Below are 23,268 nucleotides of genomic sequence, written 5' to 3'. Positions count from 1 at the left end.
ACCTTTACTTGTTTAAGCCACTGTAGTGTGGCTTTCTGTTACAGCCAAAGGCATTCTTAACTGATATAAATTTCATGTCAATGACATTTGAAATTCCACATTACTCCTTTGAAGGAAGTGCTGAAGGTTTGTATTAAAATACAAATGCTTTTTGGAAGGGGAACATTTTAAGTTATAATAAGCCATTGATATCCTAAATTCAAGAGCATTTATCAAAATAGCTATCCGGTCCAATGGCAGGAACCTAGAGGAACAGGAGACATGGACTTGGGTGTGAGGGAGGTTCCTTCAGCAAGGTTCTGATGTAAAGGAGCTTCCTTACTGAGTCACAGTACAGATGGAGTCCTGAGGTCTGGGTCGGGGCGCTGGGCGAGGTGGATGGAGCTTATGGAGAGATGGAGAAAGGCTGGAAAGAATAAGGAGAATGATATGGTTTGGCTGAGTCCCCACCCAAATCTCATCTTGAATTGTAACTCCCACAATTCACCCATGTCATGGGAGGAACCTGGTGGGAAGTAATTGAATCTTGGGGGCGTATCTTTCCCATGTTGTTGTTATGATAGTGAATAAGTCTCACGAGATCTGATGGTTTTAAAAACAGGAGTCTCCATGCACAAGCTCTCTTTTTGCCTGCTGCCATCCATGTAAGATGTGACTTGATCCCTTTTGCCTTCTGCCATGGTTGTGAGGCCTCCCCAGCCATGTGGAACTGTAAGTCCATTAAACTTCTTTCTTTTGTAAATTGTGCAGTCTTGGGTATATCTTTATCAACAGCGTGAAAATGGACTAATACGGAGAATGCCAAATTATTCCTTGGATTTTCCTCCTGTGGAGGAAGCTTCAATGCTGAATGGCACCTGTAGGCTCTCAGAGTGGCTCTCAGACATTTAGATGGGAGACAGGAAATTTTGTAGGATTTATCCTGGGAGTTTAGAATTTAGTTTGAAGATACCTCCAATTGTGCTTTCTCCTGCTTAGGTGTGTGCTCCCTCCCGCACAGCCACTTCTTATCTTACCCCTTCCTCCAGAGGCTGTTCAAAGCCCAGAGCCTACACTGTCTCTTTCTACCCCCTGGAACCCACCACAGTGTGTCTGTGCTGGCTTCCCAGCTCTTCCCTCGCAGTGCAGATATGTACTGCCTCAGCCCTTTTGGTCCAGGTGTCCCCTGAGCCTGGTGTCTCCTGCAGCACCAATTGCCTCATGGCCCTTTCTTTCTTTAACCACATTGAGTACTCACAGCCCGGCACCATTCTAAACTGTATCTATGAACCAGCTCCTTCCATCCCGGCCCTCGGCTCACCCCATCCCAGCCAGGACCCAGGGCCCTCAGTGTTGCCCTGACAGAACAGGGGCCCCTGTCAGCTGTGTAATAACCCTAAGCCTGTTCATCCTCCTCCCTCCTCCTCCCTGCAACCCTCACTTGAAGTAACCTCCTGGCTTCTCCTGCCAACAAGTGCCATGCTCTGTGCTATTTTTGCTGTTAAAAGAGGGACCAGTCCCTATAACATTTTTTATGAAGGAAATGACTGCATCATGAGGCTCAGGGTCAGAGGCAGAAAACAAGGGCTCTGGAGAAAGGGCATTCTGAAGAGGTCACACGCAAGCGAGTCTCACACAGCACAGGCAGGAAGCTACCATCCCTGAATACCCAGAAGGCCCGGATAAACTCACCCAGGGGCGGGGAGCAGAGGCGTTCTTGAGGGGCAGAGTTACATGCATGGATTTAGCCATCACACAGACCTGATTTATGTCCCCACTCTGCCACCACATAGCTGTGTGACCTGGGGCAAGCCACTTAGCATCTCTTAGCCTCAGTTACCTCATCTGTGAATAGGAAGTATAGTTTTAATAGTTCATCTCTCCCAGGCTTCTATGAGAATGCAGTGAGATAAGCCACGAAAAGTAGTATCAGTCAGTGTCCTGTCAGGAAACAGAAACCACCCTGAGTATTTCAACAAAGGAAGTTTAATACAAGTGCTTGGGTATGAATGTTTTGGAAGGGCTGCTGGAGCAAAACCAGGAAGGCAGTATTGTTCAGAGATAGGTACCTACAGGAAGACCCTGCCCTCTGGGACAGAAGCCCACAGGGAGGTGGGGTTGCCCATAGCTCACAAGCTCTGCCCCATGGGGCTGCTATGGTGCCTCTGCTTCCTCTACTGTTGTTACCTCGGCTGCCATGATGAGAAAGCAAGGACCTGGGCCTTTGTGGTCACCGCAGGGGCCCAGGAGCTCAACAAACCCCAGGGCATTGTCACTCACCAGCTATGTTAGGGGCCCCATGGTCACCTGCTATTGTTTGCTGCTGCTGCTGCTGCAGCCACCAGCACAAGACACTGGATTAGTTAAAAATATCAAAATAATGACTTTTTGCTCCCATTTCCCAGTATTCTGTGAGTGCTTCCTATTGACAGAATGGAACCGAACCTGGCAAGGACGTCTGGGAGATACAGTTTTCAGGCTTCCAAGCCCTGGATACAGAACAGGAAATCACTAACACAAACAACACAACTCATGGCAAATAGTAAGTGTTTGATTATTTTAACCCTCCTCATCATCATTGTTATTATTTGCAGCATACCTTGTTTTTTTTTCTCTTCCTGCAACTGACAAGTAGTGGGGTCTCGATCAAATTATTTCACCTCTTCACGCTTTCATTTCTTTATCTTTAAAGAGAATGGATGAGTGCCGGGGCCACATGCAACAAATACTTTTCTTCTTTCCCTCATTTATCCAATCAACAAACATTGCTAAGTACCCTGTATCAGCCAGGCACAGAGCAGGCAACCATGGATATAAGATCAGCAAGATCAGGTTTGTGCGAAAGGTCACTGTCTCTAGTGAAATGAAAAAATGTGCTTCTTAGCCATCTTGAATTCACCCTGCTAGTTAGAAGCAAAACAAATGGACTCCCAGTCCAGTGCTCTTTCCTGTATATTTTATTACCTCTCTAATTGTTCTAGCAAAGCCCATAGTCAGGGAACATTTCTTCTTCTGTTTCTGAGTGTGCACATAACCAATAGTCCCTTTCTCCAATAAGTTCCATTACCCACTGCCCTTCATCCACCCACCCCCGCTCTGCCATCACCTGGGCCCCCATATCAACTTGTCAATGATGTAGCAGGGAGATGAGCTGCAGAGTGGGTCAGCAGCCTGGGGCCCTGGTCAGCACCTGCAGAGCAATCAGGGTAATAAGGAATGTAAAAATATGAATGCTCTGGGTCTCCATGATTTCCCTGTTTGCCCAATCCGTCACTCTGCTACCCATGGATTTCCCACTATTACTCATGACCCTAATGTGGAGTGGGAGACCCTGTGTATTCCATCTCTGATTCCTGCGCGTTCCGAATGCATTTCAAATATTGCCGTGGAAACGTCAATTCCCCAAGCCAAGAAGACCCCCGTTTCCCAGAAGCTACTTCTACAAACTCTAGAATATAGATGAGCCTGGCCCAATCACGCGCTGCATCTGGGCCCAGCGGATTTGCAGCACACCTGCATTGGAGGTAAATCGATTGGCGCTTCTTAATCCTGGCTACTACCAGGCAGGTTCTCTCCTACTCATTGAAGCTTAGTAGCAACATGCCCTTCACTGTAAAGAGAATTTTTTGTCCTCTCACTTGGGACTAAAGGTCAAAGTTTAAATCTATATTTAATGCCATTTTCTGAAAACTGGATTTGTGATTCCCTTTATGTTGGTATTACATATCTTAAGGGATTTCAGGGGGAGAAAGCTGGGAAGCCCAGTTTCTGAGAATGACCTTTACTTTAAATGTGTAAATAGGATGGAGCTTGTGTTTCTGGTTTTTAAACCTTCTAATTGTGCTTCCAAAGACAGCTCTGGAAAGCATGGACTGTGGTGAGTGGTTATACAGAAGCCACTTTGAAAAGGAAAGACTTTGATTTTTGTCTTATACACATGAAAGGCCGGCGGCCATAAGGGCTCATGCTCTTTTGGCCTGCTAGGGACAGTTTCTTTTGAAGCTTTGTACCTCCAGCTACAGTGATCCCACATTAGAATATGCAAATAGTACGGCCTTTAAGTGTCTCGGAAAAGGGAAAGTTCAAATTTACTTAATTCTATTTTTCCTCTGAATTTTATAAAACATTATTGAAGTGGCATCAGAATATCATTCAGAATGTCAGTTTTAGAATATTTCAAATATTTACCTAAAGGTTTTTTAACAGCAGCTTTTACAGTCTGAATGTGGCACTAAAAGCAGATATAAAATCGACTTTTTTTGTACTTCATAAGCTCACACTTGCATATTTAGAAGGTAGGGATAAGGGTCTCTCAGTTTGCCAAGTATCTCCAGCCAGGATTAATGGATGGATAGCTAGATAGACAGATAGGATAGATTAGATAAAGAGAGATGAATAACTGTAATAATAAATATGCCATGATAAACTTATTTTTTAAAAAACAGATAGACCCTCATATTGTTATCACATAATCCCCAGCTCTCAGACTCCTAAAATTTGGCATCTGTTATTTTGAAACAAGATATGATTTGTCCTCCCTGGCTATACGGAAAAGAAGGGTGACTATAAAATTGTATTTTTTTATTACTTAACACCATTGTAAAATCTGGCTCTGGGAAATTTGCTCTCTGAGTCCTACCAGATTCTTCTGCCCTCACACCTCCCTGCCACTCCCACAGCAAAGGTACGGCCCCCTCCACTGCCAGCCACTGTCTGGATGCTAACTCTGCACATTGATGAGAACTGTGAGGACATCACAGCCCAGGCTCAATTCAAAAGTGACAGGACCAGGTCACAAGCCCCAGCCTTTCTGACCCAAAACCCACATCCTCCCTCTTTATGCCACTCGGGTGCAAAGTGAAGCTCACTGGGCCTTCAACTTGGATAAAAAAATGAATTCTTTACAGAGCGAGCCATTTCTTGTAGCATTTAATTTTTTTACCCTCATTCATCCATGTCTATCAGATGCCTCCTCCATCAGAAAGCAAAAGCAAACTCCCAGAAACAGGTTATGGTGGATTTGGGCTGGTGTTTGCAGCCACTCTAATGACCAGATCAGGTCTCTGTGTGGTAAACACTGAGCTGGCCAGATGGACCAAAGCTGTACATGCCTGGGGCACATTTGTTCACAGTTTATAGCCACAGTGAGCTTCAGTTTTTAGAGAGACATCTAAGTACCCTCTTTATGACTGCCCCAAGCTTTCCTCTGCCTCTTGTGGTCATACAGGCCTTAACTGCCACCCTCCCACCTGCAACTTCCAGCCCCCAAACACTCCCTAGGGAGGAATACAGCCCTTCTCCTGCCTGTGTCCCTCCGTTGATTTCCTGGTTGGTGTTTGTTTCCTCATTCTTGCAAACTGGGCTCCTCCCACTGTCTTCCCATCTTTGTTCCCTTGCCCCCGAATAGCTGTCACTGAAACCACTGTTGACCCTAGACTTTCCAGAATGCCTCCCCTCCTCCCCCTGCATCCTTTATTTAACGGTGGCTGCCTTAGGCGAAGCTGATTAATCTCACCTCCTCCATGGCCACGCTTTATTCCCTGGGGCTCTGTACTACCTCTGCACTTTGTTTCCAGATGACCTCCTCTATTCCATCACTTTTAACTGTAGCAGACTCAGGGAATGTCTTACACACACACACACACACACACACACACACACACGCGCGCGCGCAAAACTTGAACATACTCTCTTCCCTCTATTCACCACCGTGTCTCTCCCAGCTCCTCCTTCTTTTAAGGAAAGTTGCCACCATGTCAAACTACAATCAAGTTTTATTGTCTTTGTCTGAGGCCATTTTCTTCCTCATTCCCAACTCCTCGTCTTCGAGCCTAAGGTACTCATATGATTTATCATATTGAGACTCTCTTTTCCTTAGGATCTCCAGGAATCTTCCACTTCATTCTCAGCAAAAATGTCTTAATTCAGGGTCCTTGTCTCTTACACCTCTGCGAATGTAATGTTTGACTTTTCATGATGTAGCTCAAGACAAAAAACAAGACGGTCACATTTAAGGCAACCTTGAGGGGCTCATGTAGTTGTACAACACATTAGAAGCACCTTGTTCATTGTGGATATTTAATAAATTTTGAAACAGGGAAGAAATAGTTAAGAATGTGGTCCCTGGAGTCAGGCAGACCAGGGTTCAAATTCTGCCTACATCCCTTACAATCTCTGACACCCTAGGGAAGTGACTGAATCTCTCTGAGCCTCACTTCCTCTTCTATAAAAGATAAATTATAATCAGAGTAGTTCTTTCCTGGGCTTGTTGTGAAGATTAAGTGAAATAATGTGTGTGAAGGCTTAGCCCCAAGTCTGGTACAAAATATTAGTTGAAAAATATTATCTTTTATTAATTATTAGGTTGATGCAAAAGTAATAACAGTTTTTGGCATTACTTTTAATGGCAAAAAGCGCAATTACTTTTGCACCAACCTAATAGCATTCAATAAACAAAGAACAAACCCCTTGGTTTGGAGCCGTAGCCTCTTACAGCTTACTTCTGAGTCTAATTTTTGTTTTTTAAAATCTCTGCTTATTTCTAGCCTTAATTGACCAAAAATGATTACCATTGTCTCCTAGGCCAATTTCTAGTTTCTTGCTTATGCCATACATTTTGGGTCTGAAGTTCAACAGGAATCAGGCAGTCTCCCTGCTTTTTCTACCACTCTCAGAATTCACCTCTTCACTCTCTATGGTCTTCCACTGTCTGAGAGCTTGGAGGTAGCTAGGGGTCACGTTGAAGGACAAGCATATGGCTTGGAAAGCATTCTCTTTGACTCACTTTACCCCCCACCCAGCTCTATGCATTGTATAGATTTTTAAGCCAAACATATGAAAGGCATGAAATACTTCCACGGAAGTTTCACCACCAGTTCAACTCTTGTAATTAATTGGCCAGTAAATTCAATCAAAGAAACAGGGAATTCAGTTCAGTCATAGGTTTAGATTTTGCTCCCCCCTTTTTTTGGTTAGTTGTGGCTGAGCCACCACTGCAATTGAGACAAAAGAGTTGGATCTGGATTACATCAACCTCCTTTAAGCACTTTCAAGGAACTTGCCTTGGCTCCGATGGGCTAAGAAGTAGGCATTTCACTACCTTTTCAGCAAATGGTGATTTTCCTTGTCAGCCCCATAAAGTGAAAGTTCTAGCTGTTCCTAGGAGAAAAAAGAAAAAAAGAAAAAAGGAGCTCAGTTTTACTGTCAAGGCCAAGAACTGGAAGCCAGAACACTTAGAGCTCTTGGTTCTGTTGCATGATTAATTCTCCATGAAACCACTTAATTTTCTCTCCCTCATCTTCTGCATCTGTAAAATAGGAGTAAGCAATACCCTGGAGTTGCCAGAGATCAATGGGCAGGGACAGGCATTAATGAGGCAGCATATGAAATATTCAGTGAGATTCTTGGATAAGGAGTTACCAATGATTACATGCTTGCTTACCAACTTCCAGATTTAGCAAATCTGTCGTGTTAGTGCATACTAAAAATTAAAGGACAGCAAGAAGTACAAATTTAATTTGTAAAAACTCTTCAATTACTGGTTTGGAAATGCCCCTTGGAGATACAGGCTTCATTCTGGCTTGCTTTTCGAACTCAGTCACTAATCACAGGGTGTGAGGGTCCCGCTCCTGCAGTCTTCAGGGCCAGTGGCTCCACTCTCCACCCCCAGCTTTGTGCTATAGCTTCCAATCTGATTTCACAATAAAAGGTCACATAGCTGCCTTTGGCTGCCAAGTTTCAAATATGCCCTGATGTTAACCCTTTAGAGGCTATAACGCAGTGGCATTTTTCTCAGGGCAGTTCCAGTATTCACATAATGGGTCATCTAAGTCCCAAGAATATGCCTCCCCTCCACTCTCCACATAGGACTCCATAAAGCTATTTCATTGAATGAAAATGTAAGATGTCTAAATGTAAGATGAGAATGTAAGATTTCCTAAATTGATTTTTTTGTGAAGAAAGTTGTGCTGTAATGTTCCACCCTCAGAGTGTCTTAATCAGTGAGCATCTTGTAGACAGCCCTTCCCAGACATCCTGCAACACCTCACCCCATCCCCTCCAAAGTCTCTGGGGACTGAAGAAGGCTAGAGCCACCAGCTTTCCTCGGAGAGGGGACCTGGGCCTTGGGCTTCTCGAACCTCATTCTGACTCTCCTTCATGTTCTTCGTTATCCTGCTGCTTGAAAAAGCTAACTTGGAGCATACACGGACAAGCTCCAGAAAGCAGTGTGCTCTCATCAGTGAGCCCATCTAGTGAGGAAGCCAGATGGAGTCAGGCCTCTGGACCCCCGTGGTGGAACCAGGCCAGCAGTCAGCTTAGAATGTCTAAGGAAGGAGACTCCAGCAGCCAATCTAACCTCACAACCCCACAACTCCTCCCTGCCATGAATCACTCTTTCCTTGCTGGTCCACAGAGCTTTGGTGCAGCCCTTCAGAGACCCGGGTGCATTGCTGACGTGCCTGTCTAGCCCACTCCCCTCTGAGGCCTCGTGGGCAGTGTTATGATTTTCTCTGTGCTCCTCTGTACCTAGCACCGTGCCTGACACTTGAGAAGCCCTGATTGTCAGATGAATCAACAAAGATAAAATATCAGTTGACAATTAACCTACTTCAAAGGATGAACAACTCTATTTCTGGAAACTGTATTGAAGTAATTGGTTCACAGATTAAATTGCTAAAGTGCTTACTGGACAAGTAAGTGAGTGACTTTTTTGGCACACTTCATAGTAAGTGACACATCTTTGACCAGTCACCAGGAATGTGAGTTTATCCACCAAGCATTTATTGAGACCCGCATACGTGCCCAGGACTGTTCCAGTACAGTGGGGGAGGGTAGCAGGGAAAGGAGAACAGAATTGCGAGTGCTGGGTCCTGTCCTCCAGCATCTTCATCCTAATGAGGAGAAACAGATCCAGAAAGCCTGTGGCAGAGCACTTGGGACACTCCAAGCTGGCCCCTCAACCCTGGACAAACTTGCTGAGATTTAGACGTGGCTCAGCCAGCCAGATTTGTTCCGGGCACAGTGTCTCGGGACCACATCATGTCACAATGCAGTATGGTCACATCATTAAAACATCCAGACATGCCTTCAACCATTATGTAGCCAAACCAGTGTCTGTGGGGAGATGAGTAGTTTCAGTGAAATCACAAGTCTGAGAGCAGAAATGGCAAATGAAGAACTTCACTGAGCAAAACCCCTGGAAAAGCGAGGGGCCCGTGCCAGCCTCTTCCTTCAGAGAGCAGAGCTGTTACCGCTTCCTCCCACCTGCCTAGGTTTCCTAGCTTCTCTTGAGAGGTGGGTGTGGCTAACACATTAAAAAAAAAAAATAACTTGGCACCTATCCAACCCCCCTTTTCTTCACCTCTGTCTGCTATAGCAGCTGGAAAATCTAGATATGGTATTTCCCAGCCGTCCTGGTGATCTCCTGGCCAACGAGACAGAAGCACAAGTCAGCTGGAGGCTTCTTAGAGAGTTTCAGCTCTCCTGACACCACCCCTACCCGAGCCCTTTTTCTGTCTTGAACACAGACATGACCGCTCAAGGTGAGGCAAGCCTCTTGTGAACATGAGAGAAAGGTTAACATCAGCACAGAGACATTGGTCCCGACACCAGGGAGGCCAAAGCAGCCTTCAGATGTCTTGTTATGTAAGAAAATACAATTCTGTTTAAGTCACTGTTATGTTTTCTGTTATATGCAGCTAAACGTATTCCTAACTGGATTAGAGAGTTTAAAATTTCCTTTTCTTTATATGAAGAATGATCAGTAAGATAGCAAAAGTGAATAACAAATAGGAAAGAGGAATATGGTAGCAGAGAAACTAGTATCCCTGGGACGCACGATGACATTTATGGAACAGCCCATTGTGACTCGCTGTGGACACAAAGTGGGCCCTTTTCCTGCCTCCCAGTTAACACAGCATAGAGCCTTTTAAAATAAATAGTGTTTTAAACAATAAAACCTCAATTAATCATCTAACTATCCTCTAACTAGAACTCTCAAGTCGTTGGACAAGCTCATGTTATTCATGACCAATATTTGGACTGCTGCTTTAAAGTTTTAGAAAGCACTTTTATATACATCATCTGGCATCATCTCTGCCACCTTTATCAGCCCCTTAAATACAGATAGGCACAGGAGTGCCTGCCTGGCTTTAGAGAGGCAATCCTTGAATCTTCCAGAAAATTAACTTATTAGTCATCATATGTGAAATATATTCTGGTTTTATTTTTTTAAATACACTTTTGTTAGGCAATACAGCATAGTTGGTTCTTAGGAACATTACTCATCAGAGCCACAAAGTGGAGACAACCCAAATGTCTATCAACTAATGAATGGATAAGCAAAATGTGGTATAACTATACAATGGGATATCATTTGACCATAAAAAGGATTGACATTCTGATACATACCACACCATGGCTGAGCCTTGAAAGCATCTTGCTAAGTGAAAAACAAGCCAGACACAACGACTATGTATTATATTATTCCATTTATGTGCAACATGGAATAGGCAAACTTGTAGAGACAGAAGGTAGATTAGTGGTTACGAGGAGGGGGAAGAGGGAATGGGGAGTAATGCTAATGGATATCAAGCTCCTTTTGGGGTGATAAAAGTTTTCTAAAATTAGATAGTGGCGATGGTTGTACAACTTTGAACATACTAAAAATTGCTGAATTATGCACTTTAAAGGGTTTTATGGTATGTAAATTATAACTCAATGAAGCTGATATCTTTATCATATCTCATGATGGTATAAAGCCATCTTCTTGGGTTTGAATCCCAACTCTGCCGCATACTGACTGTGTGATTTTACTTAACTTCTCTGAGCCTCGGTTTCCTCTTCTGTACAGATACCTTATCTCATAGGACTGTTGGGAGGATTAATTAAAACATATAAATTACTCAGAATTGTACCTTTCACACAGGGAACACTGTGAAAAAGTGTCTGCTGTTATTATCATCGTTATTCAAACCTAGGATTTTTATTTGACACAAAGACCATTCTTTGTACCAAGCTGTGGATAAATCTGTTTAGAATTATAGATGACTTTCTGGTGTGGAGTTTGTCCTTTCCTTGTCTATTTGCTATTGAAGTGGGTATCTATTTTGTGCTTGGTTGCTTGTAGGTACAAAGGTAGTAATTTAGAGCACAAATAAATACAACCCAGGTCTCACCAGCTGGTGATTATACACACACACAACAAGCTATGATTTTGAACCCTGCATATCTCCAGAAAGGAGCTTGCATGAGTCTGCAGTTTGTTGTTGGAGCTTCGGTGGGCACCAGGTGTCCGCATTTCTTTCCTTTCCTAGATCTTCTTCCTTTCCTTCCTCTATGGCTCCCATAGAGCTGCCTAAAGGAGCCCCTGCTGCCCCAGGACAGTGAGCGTCCCCAGAGCGCCATTTCCCATCCAGGCTGCCATCTGTGATGTGCCCAGAGCAGGCCGTGGATCCTTGCAGGGAAGAGGAGGATAGAAGCTTCCATGGCTACAGGATCACCTGGGCCCCAAAGCAGTGGATCCATTCCAGAATCTCACCTTCTCAGTAGAGCAGCTCTCCTGTGCTCCGGCTCTCATTCCTCTAGGTGTGGGTTCAAACCCTGTCTGCCAGACCAGATTCAAAACAGCTGTTCCTGCATGCTAGCCAATATCTCCCTTTTCCTTCTGCCTCTTTCCCAAAGAAAATGTTACCCATGCAGTTAAAGGAACAGTCACAAACAGGTGCAAATAAGGGGTGAAAAGTGGGCCTGTCTACACTAGCAACACCTGAGACCCAGCTTGGCCAGCCAAACTCTCTATCCCAATGTGGATAGAGAACTACCATCTTGAGATTACATGGGAATGAGGTGTAACAGGGCAGTCTTTTAAAGGAGCAGGCATCACTGATCATTGAATAAATAGTTGATCACATACTATGGCCTTGCACTAGAGTGGTGCTAGGGATATCATTATGAATAAATGTAGAACTGCCTTATTCCTCATTTGCAATGAGGAGAAACAAAAGATGAATGTTGAACACAATTTTCTTTTCCATTGAAACATCAATGGTATGCTACCACATTTGGATCAACAAGACACTTTCCCAGCCTGGCCCCTCCAATTCCCTCCTAGGAGAACCAGAAAGATAAACATTCTTTTATATGAAGTTGACATGGTTTTATTTTCATGAACTAGGAGTGGCCTTAATAGACAACAGGCCCTGCTCTCCAGTCACTGCCAGAAAGAAGAGCTACAGACCTTTTATTCTGAAACCACATCCCCAAATACTTAACTGACTCCAGGTTCACAGTCCTATGCAACCATTACCTTTTGGCCTATAACATGGCTAAACGTATTTGATGCTTCTCATCTAAAACTCCAGGATAGCACATTAAGCATCTAGTTGCCAGGTGGTCATGCTATACTATTCCTCTAGGATAATGAAAATTCTCCTGGGACAGGTTGTGGAACCCATCTAAGAAACAGAATAAAATATTTTGGGAAGAGTTTTAGTAAGCATGATTGAAACAAAAATGAAAAGATCTAATTAATCCTCTGTTAGCCAGAATATTCTCTACCTCTTAGAATTCTGGTTGATTGAAGTTTTCTTATGCCCTCAGGGTTTGTCATAACCCACTCAAAGTATTGTCCAGCAAGTCTTTATGGGGGCTGCTCCAACGTTTGAGTGGTGCATACTTCCACTTCTGATATACACCCCAAAGAACTGACGTGAGGACTGGAATGAATATTTATACACAAGCACATGAAAAGATGCTCCAATTCACTAATCATTAGAGAAATGCAAATCAAAACCACAATGAGACACCACCTCACATCCATTAGGATGGCTACTAACAACAAAAAAGCCAGCTGAAAATACCAAGTGTTGGTGAGGATGTAGAGACATTGGAACCCTTCTGCACAGTTAGTGGAAATGTAAAATGGCGCAAGTGCTATGGAAAACAGTATGGAGCCTCCCCAAAAAATCAGAAATAGAATTACTGTATGATCTGGAAATTCTACTTCTTGGTATATGCCCAAAACAATTGAAGGCAGAGTCTGGAGAAAACATTTATAGACCCATGTTCATAGTAGCATTGTTCACAATGACCAAAACGTGAAAGCAACACAAGTGTTCATAGATGGCTGAATGGATCAACAAAAGATGGTATGTACCTACAACAGAATACTGTGCAGCCTTAAAAAAGAATGGAATTCTGGTACATGCTACAACATGGATGAACCTTGAAGACATTATATGAAGTGAAATAAGTCAGGCACATAAGAGAACAATATAGTGTGATTTCACTTATATGAGGTACCTGGAGTAGTTAAATTCATAGAAACAGAACGTAGAATAGAGGTTACCAGGGGCTGGAGGGATGCAGTGACCAGAGCCTGGAAGGAGTTGTCGTTGAATGAGGAGAGTTTCAGTTGGAAAGATGGAAAAGGTCTAGAGATGGATGGTGGTGATGGTGGCCCAATGATGTGAATGTACTTAACGCAATTGAATTGTACACCTAAAAATGCTAAATTTGTTATTTATATTTTATCACAGTAAAAAGAAAATTAAATAGAAAAAGAATAGGTGTACTTAGAATGCCTCTTGCATGGATATGAGGAATGATCACAGTAAACTCTTCTCTCCACAGCCTTAAGATCTTTCCTTTTCCTGGCTTGTTTATGCCTTAGACGATGCTCAGCCCCATGGTCTCTATTCTTATCATCCAGTAGGGAGTGTCTAAGTGGCACTGCTGCATCCACATGTAATTTACAAAAATAATATTTCATCCTTACTATTGGTACTGTCTGTGGCTGCATGCTGAATGGGAATCATTTCACAAGGTTCCAGCTGGCCTTCCTCAAAAGATAAAATCCTGTAAAGCATGATTTCTGGGATCTACTAAGAAGAGCATAATGAAGGTTGTAGAACAAACCAACTTAAAAAGGTGGTGGCGGGGGGGTAGATATTGCCAACTTGCAGAAATTCCCTCTACCCCCTTTACGCCAAAGGAGCCATATCTTCATCTTGTAATAAATGCAAACTTGGAAAGGCTCACAAGCCCGCCTGCCTCTTCAGCTAATGACAGCTTCAATTATGGGGCCTAATCCTGCATTCCTGACACTCCCCTTATCCCTGCATAACTTCCAGGGGAGTCAAAGGGCCCTCTGCCCTGGCCCTGGTGAGGGAGACATTAGTTATGCAGGAGCAGTGCCTGGGGCGTGCTGGCAAATTTAAGGGTCTGTTCATATAACTGCACACACTTGGAAGCCTTAAATCCTCATACTTTGACTCTTCACCTTATACTGAAATAAAAAGCCACAGTAACTCCATTAAAAAGTATAAAATTCCTCTACAGGAAATGAATACTAGTTTGCTTCCAACTTACATTGGTTTTAGGTTTCTTCTTCCCACCCCCTTTTTACTTTTAATGTTGGTGTTCAATTCCATGGAAAATATTTTCTATGAGAAAAAAAACAACAAACACAAGCACCATGCAGGGTCCTTGCATTTTATTTACTAAACTAGGCAAAACGTCTTTGATTTGCTAGCCCCTACTCCCTGGTAAATCAGTGGGAATTCCTCACAAATACAAGGTTGGCTTAAGTCACCCTGTGGGGACACCTAATGACCTCTGGCTTATTGAGAAGTGGCCTTGTTTTATATACTAATCATCCACCCAGCTGTATTAGTAACGAGACTATAACTCATTTTCATCCTAGGCACACACTGTGCATTATCAGTCTCCTAATTAATCCCAGACAATTCAGGGGGCACGTATTCTTAGTTCTGATTTTCCTCATTGCTCCTCCAGCCAGAGAATCAGAGAGTCGGCAAACAGAGGGTCGTGCTCTGTGTCCCAGAGGCATGCCCCTATGTCCCAGCCCAGAGCCCACTTCCCCCCAATACACTCCCTCTGGACTGGGGAAGCCCTGGAAAGCAGCACACCTCCGCTGCTCTCTGAGGCAGTGGGGCTTCCTCGGGGGAGAAGGAACCTGGGGTCAGCAGACATCCTGCAAGCCTGCTTAATGGACACAGTCAACAGTGGCTTCCCCAGAGGCAGAAAATAAATTCAAAGCATTGGTAGACAGCAAGCAGGCTGGGCTCTGTGCTCTGGGCGGCTGAGACTCCCACACATTTGCCTCAAGCCCTCACTGCATTCACCTTTGTCTCCTGGGATGCAGGGGAGTGGCTCCAGCCTCCCCTCCCCACCTCTCTGAAGAGACAAAAACAGGTAACACATTCCTAGGCATCAGTTAGGAAGACACAAGCAGTTGTACATTTTCAATCATTTAACTGCTTATTTTTAATGTCCTCAGTTAAAAGGGAAAAGTGGCACCTACAGTAGCCAAGCTCTCAGCTTGAATGTGTGATCTCATTTTATCTTCAAGTAACCCCATGAGGTAAGTACTATGAGCCCCCTGTTACAGATGAGGAAACTTAGAAGCTACATATCTTGCCCGATATCACACAACTGGCGGGTAGATGAGCTAGGCTTTCAATCCGGGCCTGCCTGAGCACAAAGCCCATCTTATCCTGTACAACTCCATTTCAGGCTCTATGCAGACAAGAATCTGAGGGTTCATGTGCTTGAAAACATGTTCATCTATGAGTGTCTAGTATTGCTAAATGGAGTATAATTGCTTCTGCTTTATTTCTTTGTAAAAATCACCATAAATCATCCCCCGGCTTCCCTTCCTCCCCAGGTTCTGAAATCTGGCAAGGTGAGTATTAAACCATGAGCGCTGGCATCTATAAACACCTTCAAAAGAGGACCAGTTCTTTTCACTACTGGGGCCCTCCAATGCTGGGAAACCTTCCCTTGTTGGGTTTAAAGGAGCACTAGGCTTAGGGTCAGGAGCTCTGTGTTCAATTTCTAACCTCCCCAAGCCTTAGTTTTCTCATTTTTTTGTTTTTAATACTTTGTTCTAGGGTACATGTGCATAACATGCAGGTTTGTCACATATGTATACATGTGCCATGTTGGTGTGCTGCATCCATTAACTCGTCATTTACATTAGGTATATCTCCTAATGCTATCCCTCCCCCCTCCCCTCACCCCACATCAGGCCCCAGTGTGTGATGTTCCCCTTCCTGTGTCCAAGTGATCTCATTTTTCAGTTCCCACCTATGAGTGAGAACATGTGATGTTTGGTTTTCTGTTCTTGTGATAGTTTGCTGAGAATGATGGTTCCAGCTGCATCCATGTCCCTACAAAGGTCATTAACTCATCCTTTTTTATGGCTGCATAGTATTCCATGGTATATATGTGCCACATTTTCTTAATCCAATCTGTCATTGATGGACATTTGGGTTGGTTCCAAGTCTTCTCCTCATCTTTATAATGGAGATAATAATACGTATATTGCTGCTGTCTTTGCAGGATGGTTGTGAAACAATAGTCCTCAGCCTCCTTTCTAAGCTTCTATTCTAATCAGTATGTTTTGGAAGGCCTCAGTAAACCACTCTTGAGCATCTCCTTTCTTATTCCATCTCCCTAGGCAATTCTTGTCCACCCCAATAGTGAGGATGTCAGCACTCCACCCAGCTGCCCTGGGATCTCTTTTTAGGGTTTCTGTGCCCCACCCCTCACCAGCTGTGGTGTGCTTTCAGCTGCACCTGCAGCCATTGGAGGAGGAAGAGGTGGAGGAAGATTGCCCTCAGGGATTGCCCATGAGTTTTCACAGCCCCTCCCAGTGAGGTTCCTTTGCAATAGTTGGGGAAGCTGTGACTTATTCACCAGAGCCCCTGAGAGATCAGGCTATAGCCTGTCCTCTGCAGGGTTCACCCCTTGATAATACCTTACCCTGAGGTAACCCCATGCTCAGCTTCTTCCCTCCCCCTGCTCCACTCCCCACTCCCTGACCAGTATCCCAGGGGAACACGGCCTTAATAAGTAACTTGTACATGACCCCTCATCTCAGGGTGTTTCTAAGGACCTCCTCCAAAAAAAATAATGGTTTCTGTTGCACCTATTCCAGACTTCTCTGAGCTCCAGATCCAAGAATTGAAATTTTTCCTTGACATTTTTCATATTTCTCAATGGTAGCCTGAAGGTCAAACACCCCAAACAGAACCTGTGATCTTTTCACGTCCCCAGTGCCTTCCAGTGTTCCCCAGCTCAGTGACCCCTCCTTCTGTCCCCTCTCATCCATCTTTCAAGGTAGAATTCTAGGAATCTCTCAAGGCTTTCTTACCTTTCAACCTATCTTCCTCCTCCCCAATTCCATACAAACCATCTTCAAGCTCCTATCATTTTCACCCCCTAAATGTACCTAAAATCTGTAAAATTCCCTCCATCAACTTCTACCACCACCCTGTCCGAGCCACCATCAACTCTTCTCAAGATACTCATAATTCCCTCTAATAGGTTTACATACCTCTCTTTCAGTTTCCAGTATTAATGATCTTTCCCATCTAATCATACCACTTCCCTACACAAAGCTCTTCGGTAGATTTTTATTGTTCCTAAGCTAAGCAGAAGACTCGTGGCGAGGCCCACTAGGCCGTGCATGGCGCCAGCCTCATCTTTCTTTGCACTCTAGCCCCGGGTACTTGCCTCCTTCAGTTCTTTTGACCAGAATGCTTTCCCTCTCCTCTTCCTTTTCATTCTTCCCAGCCCTCCACTCAGCTCAAGCATCACCTCCTCATCTCCCTGCCTAAGATGAATTCCCTATTTAAGATTCCTATAACACCATGTACACCTTCTTCTTAAGATCTGCCACTGTTGCAAGAAGTTGCAGTCAAATGATTACCAACATGCATCTGTGTGGTCACGTGGCTCAGCAACCCAGGTACAAGTGCTTTGAGAACAAGGGCTACATGGGGTTTTTTTTGCCACTTTATCCTCAGTAGCACCTAGCAGGCACTCAGTGAACTGCATCATGACTAAGAAACTGCAGCACCACATGGAGACGATTTTAGGAGGGGTGTTTCCCTCAATACAAGCAGGGGCAGTGTCTCTTTTGTCACTGAGCTATTGCTGTTGCTGTTCTGCCTCAGGCTGGTGTGACCCAGAGAATCAGAGGATTACACTATCAAATGATGAGCTATTCTTTCTGAAGACAGAAAGATATGCAACACGTTGTAGGCATCAATTCCAAAACATTAAGCCAGTATTAGCTCCGTTTAAAAAAGGAAGACACAAACAATTGCACATTTTCAACCATCTAACTGCTTATTTTTCAATGACCCCAGTTAAAAGGGGAAAGGGGCAATTGTGGAGCGCCTACAAGTCAAGCTCTCAGCCCTGAATGCATGATCTCATTTTATTGTCACAGCAACTCCATGAGGTCAGTACCACGAGTCCCATGTTGTAGATGAAATTGAGAAGCTACGTACCTTGCCCAGTATCACACAACTAGTGAGGAGATGAGCTAGGCTTTCAATCCGGGCCTGCCTGAGCATAAATCCCATCTTCTTGTCCTGTAGAGCTCCTTTTAAGGCTCTACTCGAGACAAAAATCTGGGAGTTTGTGTGCTTGAAAACGTGTTCACCTGTGAGTATCCAGTATTCCTAAATGAAGTATAACTGCTTCTGCTTTATTTATTTGTAAAAATCATTATAAAAGCTTTTCTCTTGATCCAATAGATACTGTATTTTGAAAGAGTGTGATTCAAAGTAGAGACCATGAGTTTGTGTACAACAAGGACCAGGTAGTATTTATTTTGCGTGTGCCCTGAAGCTAGTAGGTGCTCAATAAACATTTGTGAAATGAAATTCAACTTCTCTCTTATTGAACTACTGTGTTAATATGAAATGTTAGAGATTTGTGGTTCCATTTATTTTCTTCTCTCAGCATTCAAGACCAAGAGTTTGATTTGTTTTATGAAAATTAAATAATGTATTTGGAAGCACAGTAGTGACATTTTTCTCTTTAATTGCTGCATGACTCAATCACAGTATTGCAGAGTGTGGGAATGGGAAGGAATCCATTTCAAGGAAGGTGAGTGCTTTTTAGCAGGGAAGCACATCTGCGCATCTTCGTGTTTTACCCCATTCACTACACAGAATCTGTAGAGCCCAAGGTAAGCAATATACCTGAAACCGATTCTTTGTCTAGGACTTCCTGGCAGGCCACAAACAGTGACCATAGCCTCAGTGTCCCTGTGACAAAGGAGGCTGTATGTTTGGAAAGACAAAAGGTGTCCTTCCCATTTCCTCCAGGAATCAGTGTTATATGTATTGTATGCTTTATACTTCTTTGTTGCCAGGTTTGTCTTGTTGAAGTTTGCCTTGATTTGACAACACTTACAGTCTAGTCAGATTGAAGGGGACAGAAGAGAAATATCGAATTCTCAGCCTCGGAAAAGGCTCTTGATAATGTCACTCAGAGCCAGCATTTCGGCCACACTGTATGCTCTAAACAATGCCTTTATACATTAACTTTAGGACTGAAGCCTGCTTTCCTCGTTCTAGATGTTCTGTCCCAGATGTTTCCTCCTCCTGGTTCAGATCTCAACTCAATGCCATTTACCCTGACCACCGGTAGGGGCAGGGCTTTGCACAGCTATGCATTTGTTCCCAAGCTCTTGTCAATCTCTGAAATTACCTTGTTTATTTTTCTGTTTAGTTATCTCTTTCCCCCACACTAGAATGTCAACCATGCAAGGGCAGGGATCTGTCTTTATTACTCCTCCCTTCCTGGACCTACAACATGCCTGGCACATTAAAAGCACCCAAGATTACTTGTCATATTGGTGAATGAGTAACGATTTCATCTGAGCATCACGGTCCGTTTTAGGGCAAGGGAAGGCTCACCTCCGTTTTAGAGAAGAGGCGCCTACATCTCTGTGACACTCAGCGATTAGCCTGAAATCACAGGTAGGTCTGTAGCAGAGTCGTGACTTGAACCCAGGTCTTCTGTCTATGATCTGGGAAGCAGAGTGAACTTTTGCCCAAAACTTAGGTCATGCAGGTACTCTTAAAAACAAGGGCCCCATCAAAGATGATCAAATGCCAGCTGATTTGGGTATAAAGGCCTGATTCAACCCTGAATCCGTTCCCTGTACCAGAGATGAAAATTCATCTACAAGATGAACTTGCAGGTGTGGCCAAAGACTGCTTCCTGCACCAGCTTCTGCGTTTGTGCACCAGGACCTGCATTCATCCCTCCATGGCCTTGGCCTTGGGCCACACTGGCCTTTGGGTCCCTCATTCCAGGAGGCTCTGGCCTGACTCTAGACTTTCAGCAATTTTTCTGATGTCCTAATTTCTTGATCACCTGTGCTGACACGATCCTGATTTCCTTCAATATGTCTTTTTTCCACTCCTGGGAAATTTATGTCTGCTCTAGCATATGTCCCCATCTTCCTTTGTGAAAAGAGAGGCAAGGAGCGGGAGTGGGGGAGAGCCGTTTAATATTTTTGAGCGATGTCTTCATGTTCTGTCAATAAATTGCCTCTGCCAGCTTTTAGAGGCCCTATTGGCTGTTGTACTGACCTCTCGTTCCTTCTGTACTTGAAAAATGCCTTATTATTTATCTTAGCCTCTCTCGCAATCTTTTCATTCCTCACCTTTGCTTTCCTTATCATGTTTTTGCACTTTAACTTTGTGCTATAATTTCTCTAGCTGAGTCGCTGTTTGATTCTTTTTTTTCATACTTTCTCGCTTTCCTCGGTTTGATTACTTCCCCTACCACACCACATCCTCTTTAGAGCTATTTGCTTGGCCTATTCTCCACACTTCGTGTATTTGTTGCTAGGTAGCACGTATTTTCTTTGGGCAGTTTCTATTCATTTCTCTCTGATTACACTCTTCCATCGGCGGCTGTTCTTTTCAATCTCTTCGTGCCCTTGGCTTTTCTTGGTAGGAGCTGACTACTTTATTTGATCTGGGATCTCCTGCATGTCCTTCAAAGAGGGTCCTAATGCCTGCTGAGCCTTGTATGGGGTATGTATTCGTTTGCTAGGGTTGCCCTAACAAAATACCACAGACTGAGTGGTTTAAACAACTTATTTTTTCACAGTTCTGGAGTTTGGAAGTCCAAGATCCAGGTGCCGTCAGGGCTGGTCCCCTTCAAGGTCCCTGTCCTTGGCTTGTGGAAGATCACCCTGTTGCTGCCTCTTCACGTGGACTTTTCTTTATGTGAGCACATCCCTTGTGTCTCTTTTTGTGTCCAAATTTCCTCTTCTTATAAGGACACCAGTTAGATTACATCAGGGCCCACCCTAACGGCCTCATGGCCTCATTTTCAACTTAGTCATCTCTTGAAAGGCTCTAGCTCCAAACATAGTCACGTTCTGAGATACTGGGAGTTAGGACTTCAACATGTATATTTAAGGAGACATAACTCAGCCCATAACAGAATAAGCAGTAACTCCTGACATTCGATCATGGGTCAAGAGGAAGCTAGGTGCCTCAGTTTACATGTCATCCAAGTTTCCCCAAGTCAAACTGCCTGTAGATATAAGTGGAGTCGCCTTACAGTAATATTCTACAGATACTGGCAGGCCCTCAAGCCCTACCAAATACTTTTCTACATACTTCAGTGAATCTCAGAGAGTGAATCCCACTAACAAGACAGTCAGATGAGAATGGTATCCTCTGAACTCCTCAGCCAATGTCTACCTTCTGGATGTCTCTGACCACTTGGCACTAGTACTGATGCTGGGCACCTCTGCCACTTCTGCTGGGTATTGCCATTGGCTGGCACCACCTCCTAGGTGCTGCCAGACACCTGCAGTGCCATGGTGCAGACTGCAGTTCTTAAGATCCCAAAGCCACACCACGAAGGTGGAAGGCAGAAACCTTTTTACCTTCCATACTATGCTTTGTCCTCAGGTGCCAAGATAGTGATGCCCTATGCCACACGTTTTCTCGATCTTTCAGTGAAGCACCCTGATTTAACTTCCAGCTCCCCTTTCTTAGTATTCAGGCAGGAGTCCATGCAGTTTGAGACAGGCACACTCAAACACTGTGTGCTTCTCTGCCATTGAGGTGACATACATCTGCCAATTTTATCATCCGTTAGAACAAGTTCTCCCATGTGTCTCCTTGGTACCTCCTGCAAGAAGACTTGGGGTAAATGCACTTAGCTATGGCTATCAGCTATGGACTCAATGTTTGTGCATCTCCCCCAAATTCATATGTTGAAATCTTAACCCTCAATGTTGATGGTATCAGGAAGTGGGGCCCTTGGGAGGTAATTAATTCATGAGGATGGAACCCCCATTAATGGGATTAGTGCCCTTATAAAAAAGACATGAAAGCACTTGTTTTTCTCCCTCTAGTCTCCTCTGTGTTAGGATAAATGAGAAGATGGCCATCTGCAAACCAAGAAGCAGGTCCTCACCAGACATTGGATCTGTGAGCACCTTGATTGCTCTGGAACTGTGAGAAATAAGCCACCTGGTCTATGGTACTTTTGTTAGAGCAGCCCAGACTAAGACGCTATTCTATAGTGGTCACAGTTTAGGACCGTCTGCATACATATGGAATCTGGACACAAGTTGAGTCCAGTTCTGACATCTGTAAAATCTCTGTTCTCAACCTTCCACTGAAACAGCATACTGAGTATGCCTCTCTCCCACCTTGGGAAGCTGCAGGTAACAGACAATTACAGTGAATGGAAAATTGAGAATGGAGGTGATGGCAGAAACGACCGGGACAATCAAAGTTTATTGAGCCTTACAGGTGCCTGATGCTGTGCTATTTTCTGGAATTGCAATGGTAAACATGAATACATATGATTAAAGTGTTTACCCTTATTTTAGGATTTAAATTGTGATGAAGGATAAATTAAGATAAATTTTTATAGTATTTTCAGTATTAAAGGTTTGTACAATTGCAGCACCGAGAGCCAAAAGTCTACCCTGGACGCTTATGGCAGATTTCCTGTGTTTCCAGAGTGCTCACATGAGTACATGCACCTTAGTAAATATGCCGGGCATCACCTCCCCATCCACACCCACTCACACCTTGAAAGGTGACATTCAGCTGGGTGTGCTGGCTCATGCCTGTAATCCCAGCACTTTGGGAGGCCGAGGTGTGCACACTCACTGAGCTCAGGAGTTCAAGACCAGCCTAAACAACATGATGAAACTCCCATCTCCACGAAAAATACAAAAAATTATCCAGGCATGGCAGCAGGCAGCTGTGGTCCCAGCCACCTGGGAGGCTGAGGTGTGAGGATTACCTGAGTCTGGGAAATCAAGGCTGCAGTGAGCCAATATCACACCACTGCACTCCAGCCTGGGTGACAGAGCGAGACACTGTCTCAAAAAAGAAAGAAAGAAAGAAAAAGAAAGAAAGAAAGAAAGAAAGAAAGAAAGAAAGAAAGAAAGAAAGAAAGAAAGAGAGAAAGAGA

At 44.0% G+C, this 23,268-nt stretch overlaps 1 protein-coding gene across 2 annotated transcripts in view; it reads right to left on the bottom strand.

Moving 5' to 3' along the window:
• Window positions 1-23,268, bottom strand: part of LOC105503475 (chromosome unknown open reading frame, human C9orf92) — a 72,882-nt gene that overhangs the window by 34,469 nt on the left and 15,145 nt on the right. The window contains exon 1 of one of the 2 annotated variants that reach the window (XM_011930378.1): window positions 14,350-14,417. The exons of the other annotated variant lie outside the window; for it this stretch is intronic. Within the exon in view, the coding sequence (XP_011785768.1) occupies window positions 14,350-14,411 (62 nt within the window). The 5' untranslated portion in view covers window positions 14,412-14,417. Of the gene's footprint in view, window positions 1-14,349; window positions 14,418-23,268 lie in introns of those variants that run through there. 2 annotated transcript variants of the gene reach the window in all.

Source organism: Colobus angolensis, unplaced genomic scaffold (genome assembly GCF_000951035.1).
Source record: "Colobus angolensis palliatus isolate OR3802 unplaced genomic scaffold, Cang.pa_1.0 Scaffold86, whole genome shotgun sequence".
Lineage (NCBI taxonomy): Eukaryota > Metazoa > Chordata > Mammalia > Primates > Cercopithecidae > Colobus > Colobus angolensis.
This window is presented reverse-complemented; position numbering and strand designations above follow the sequence as displayed.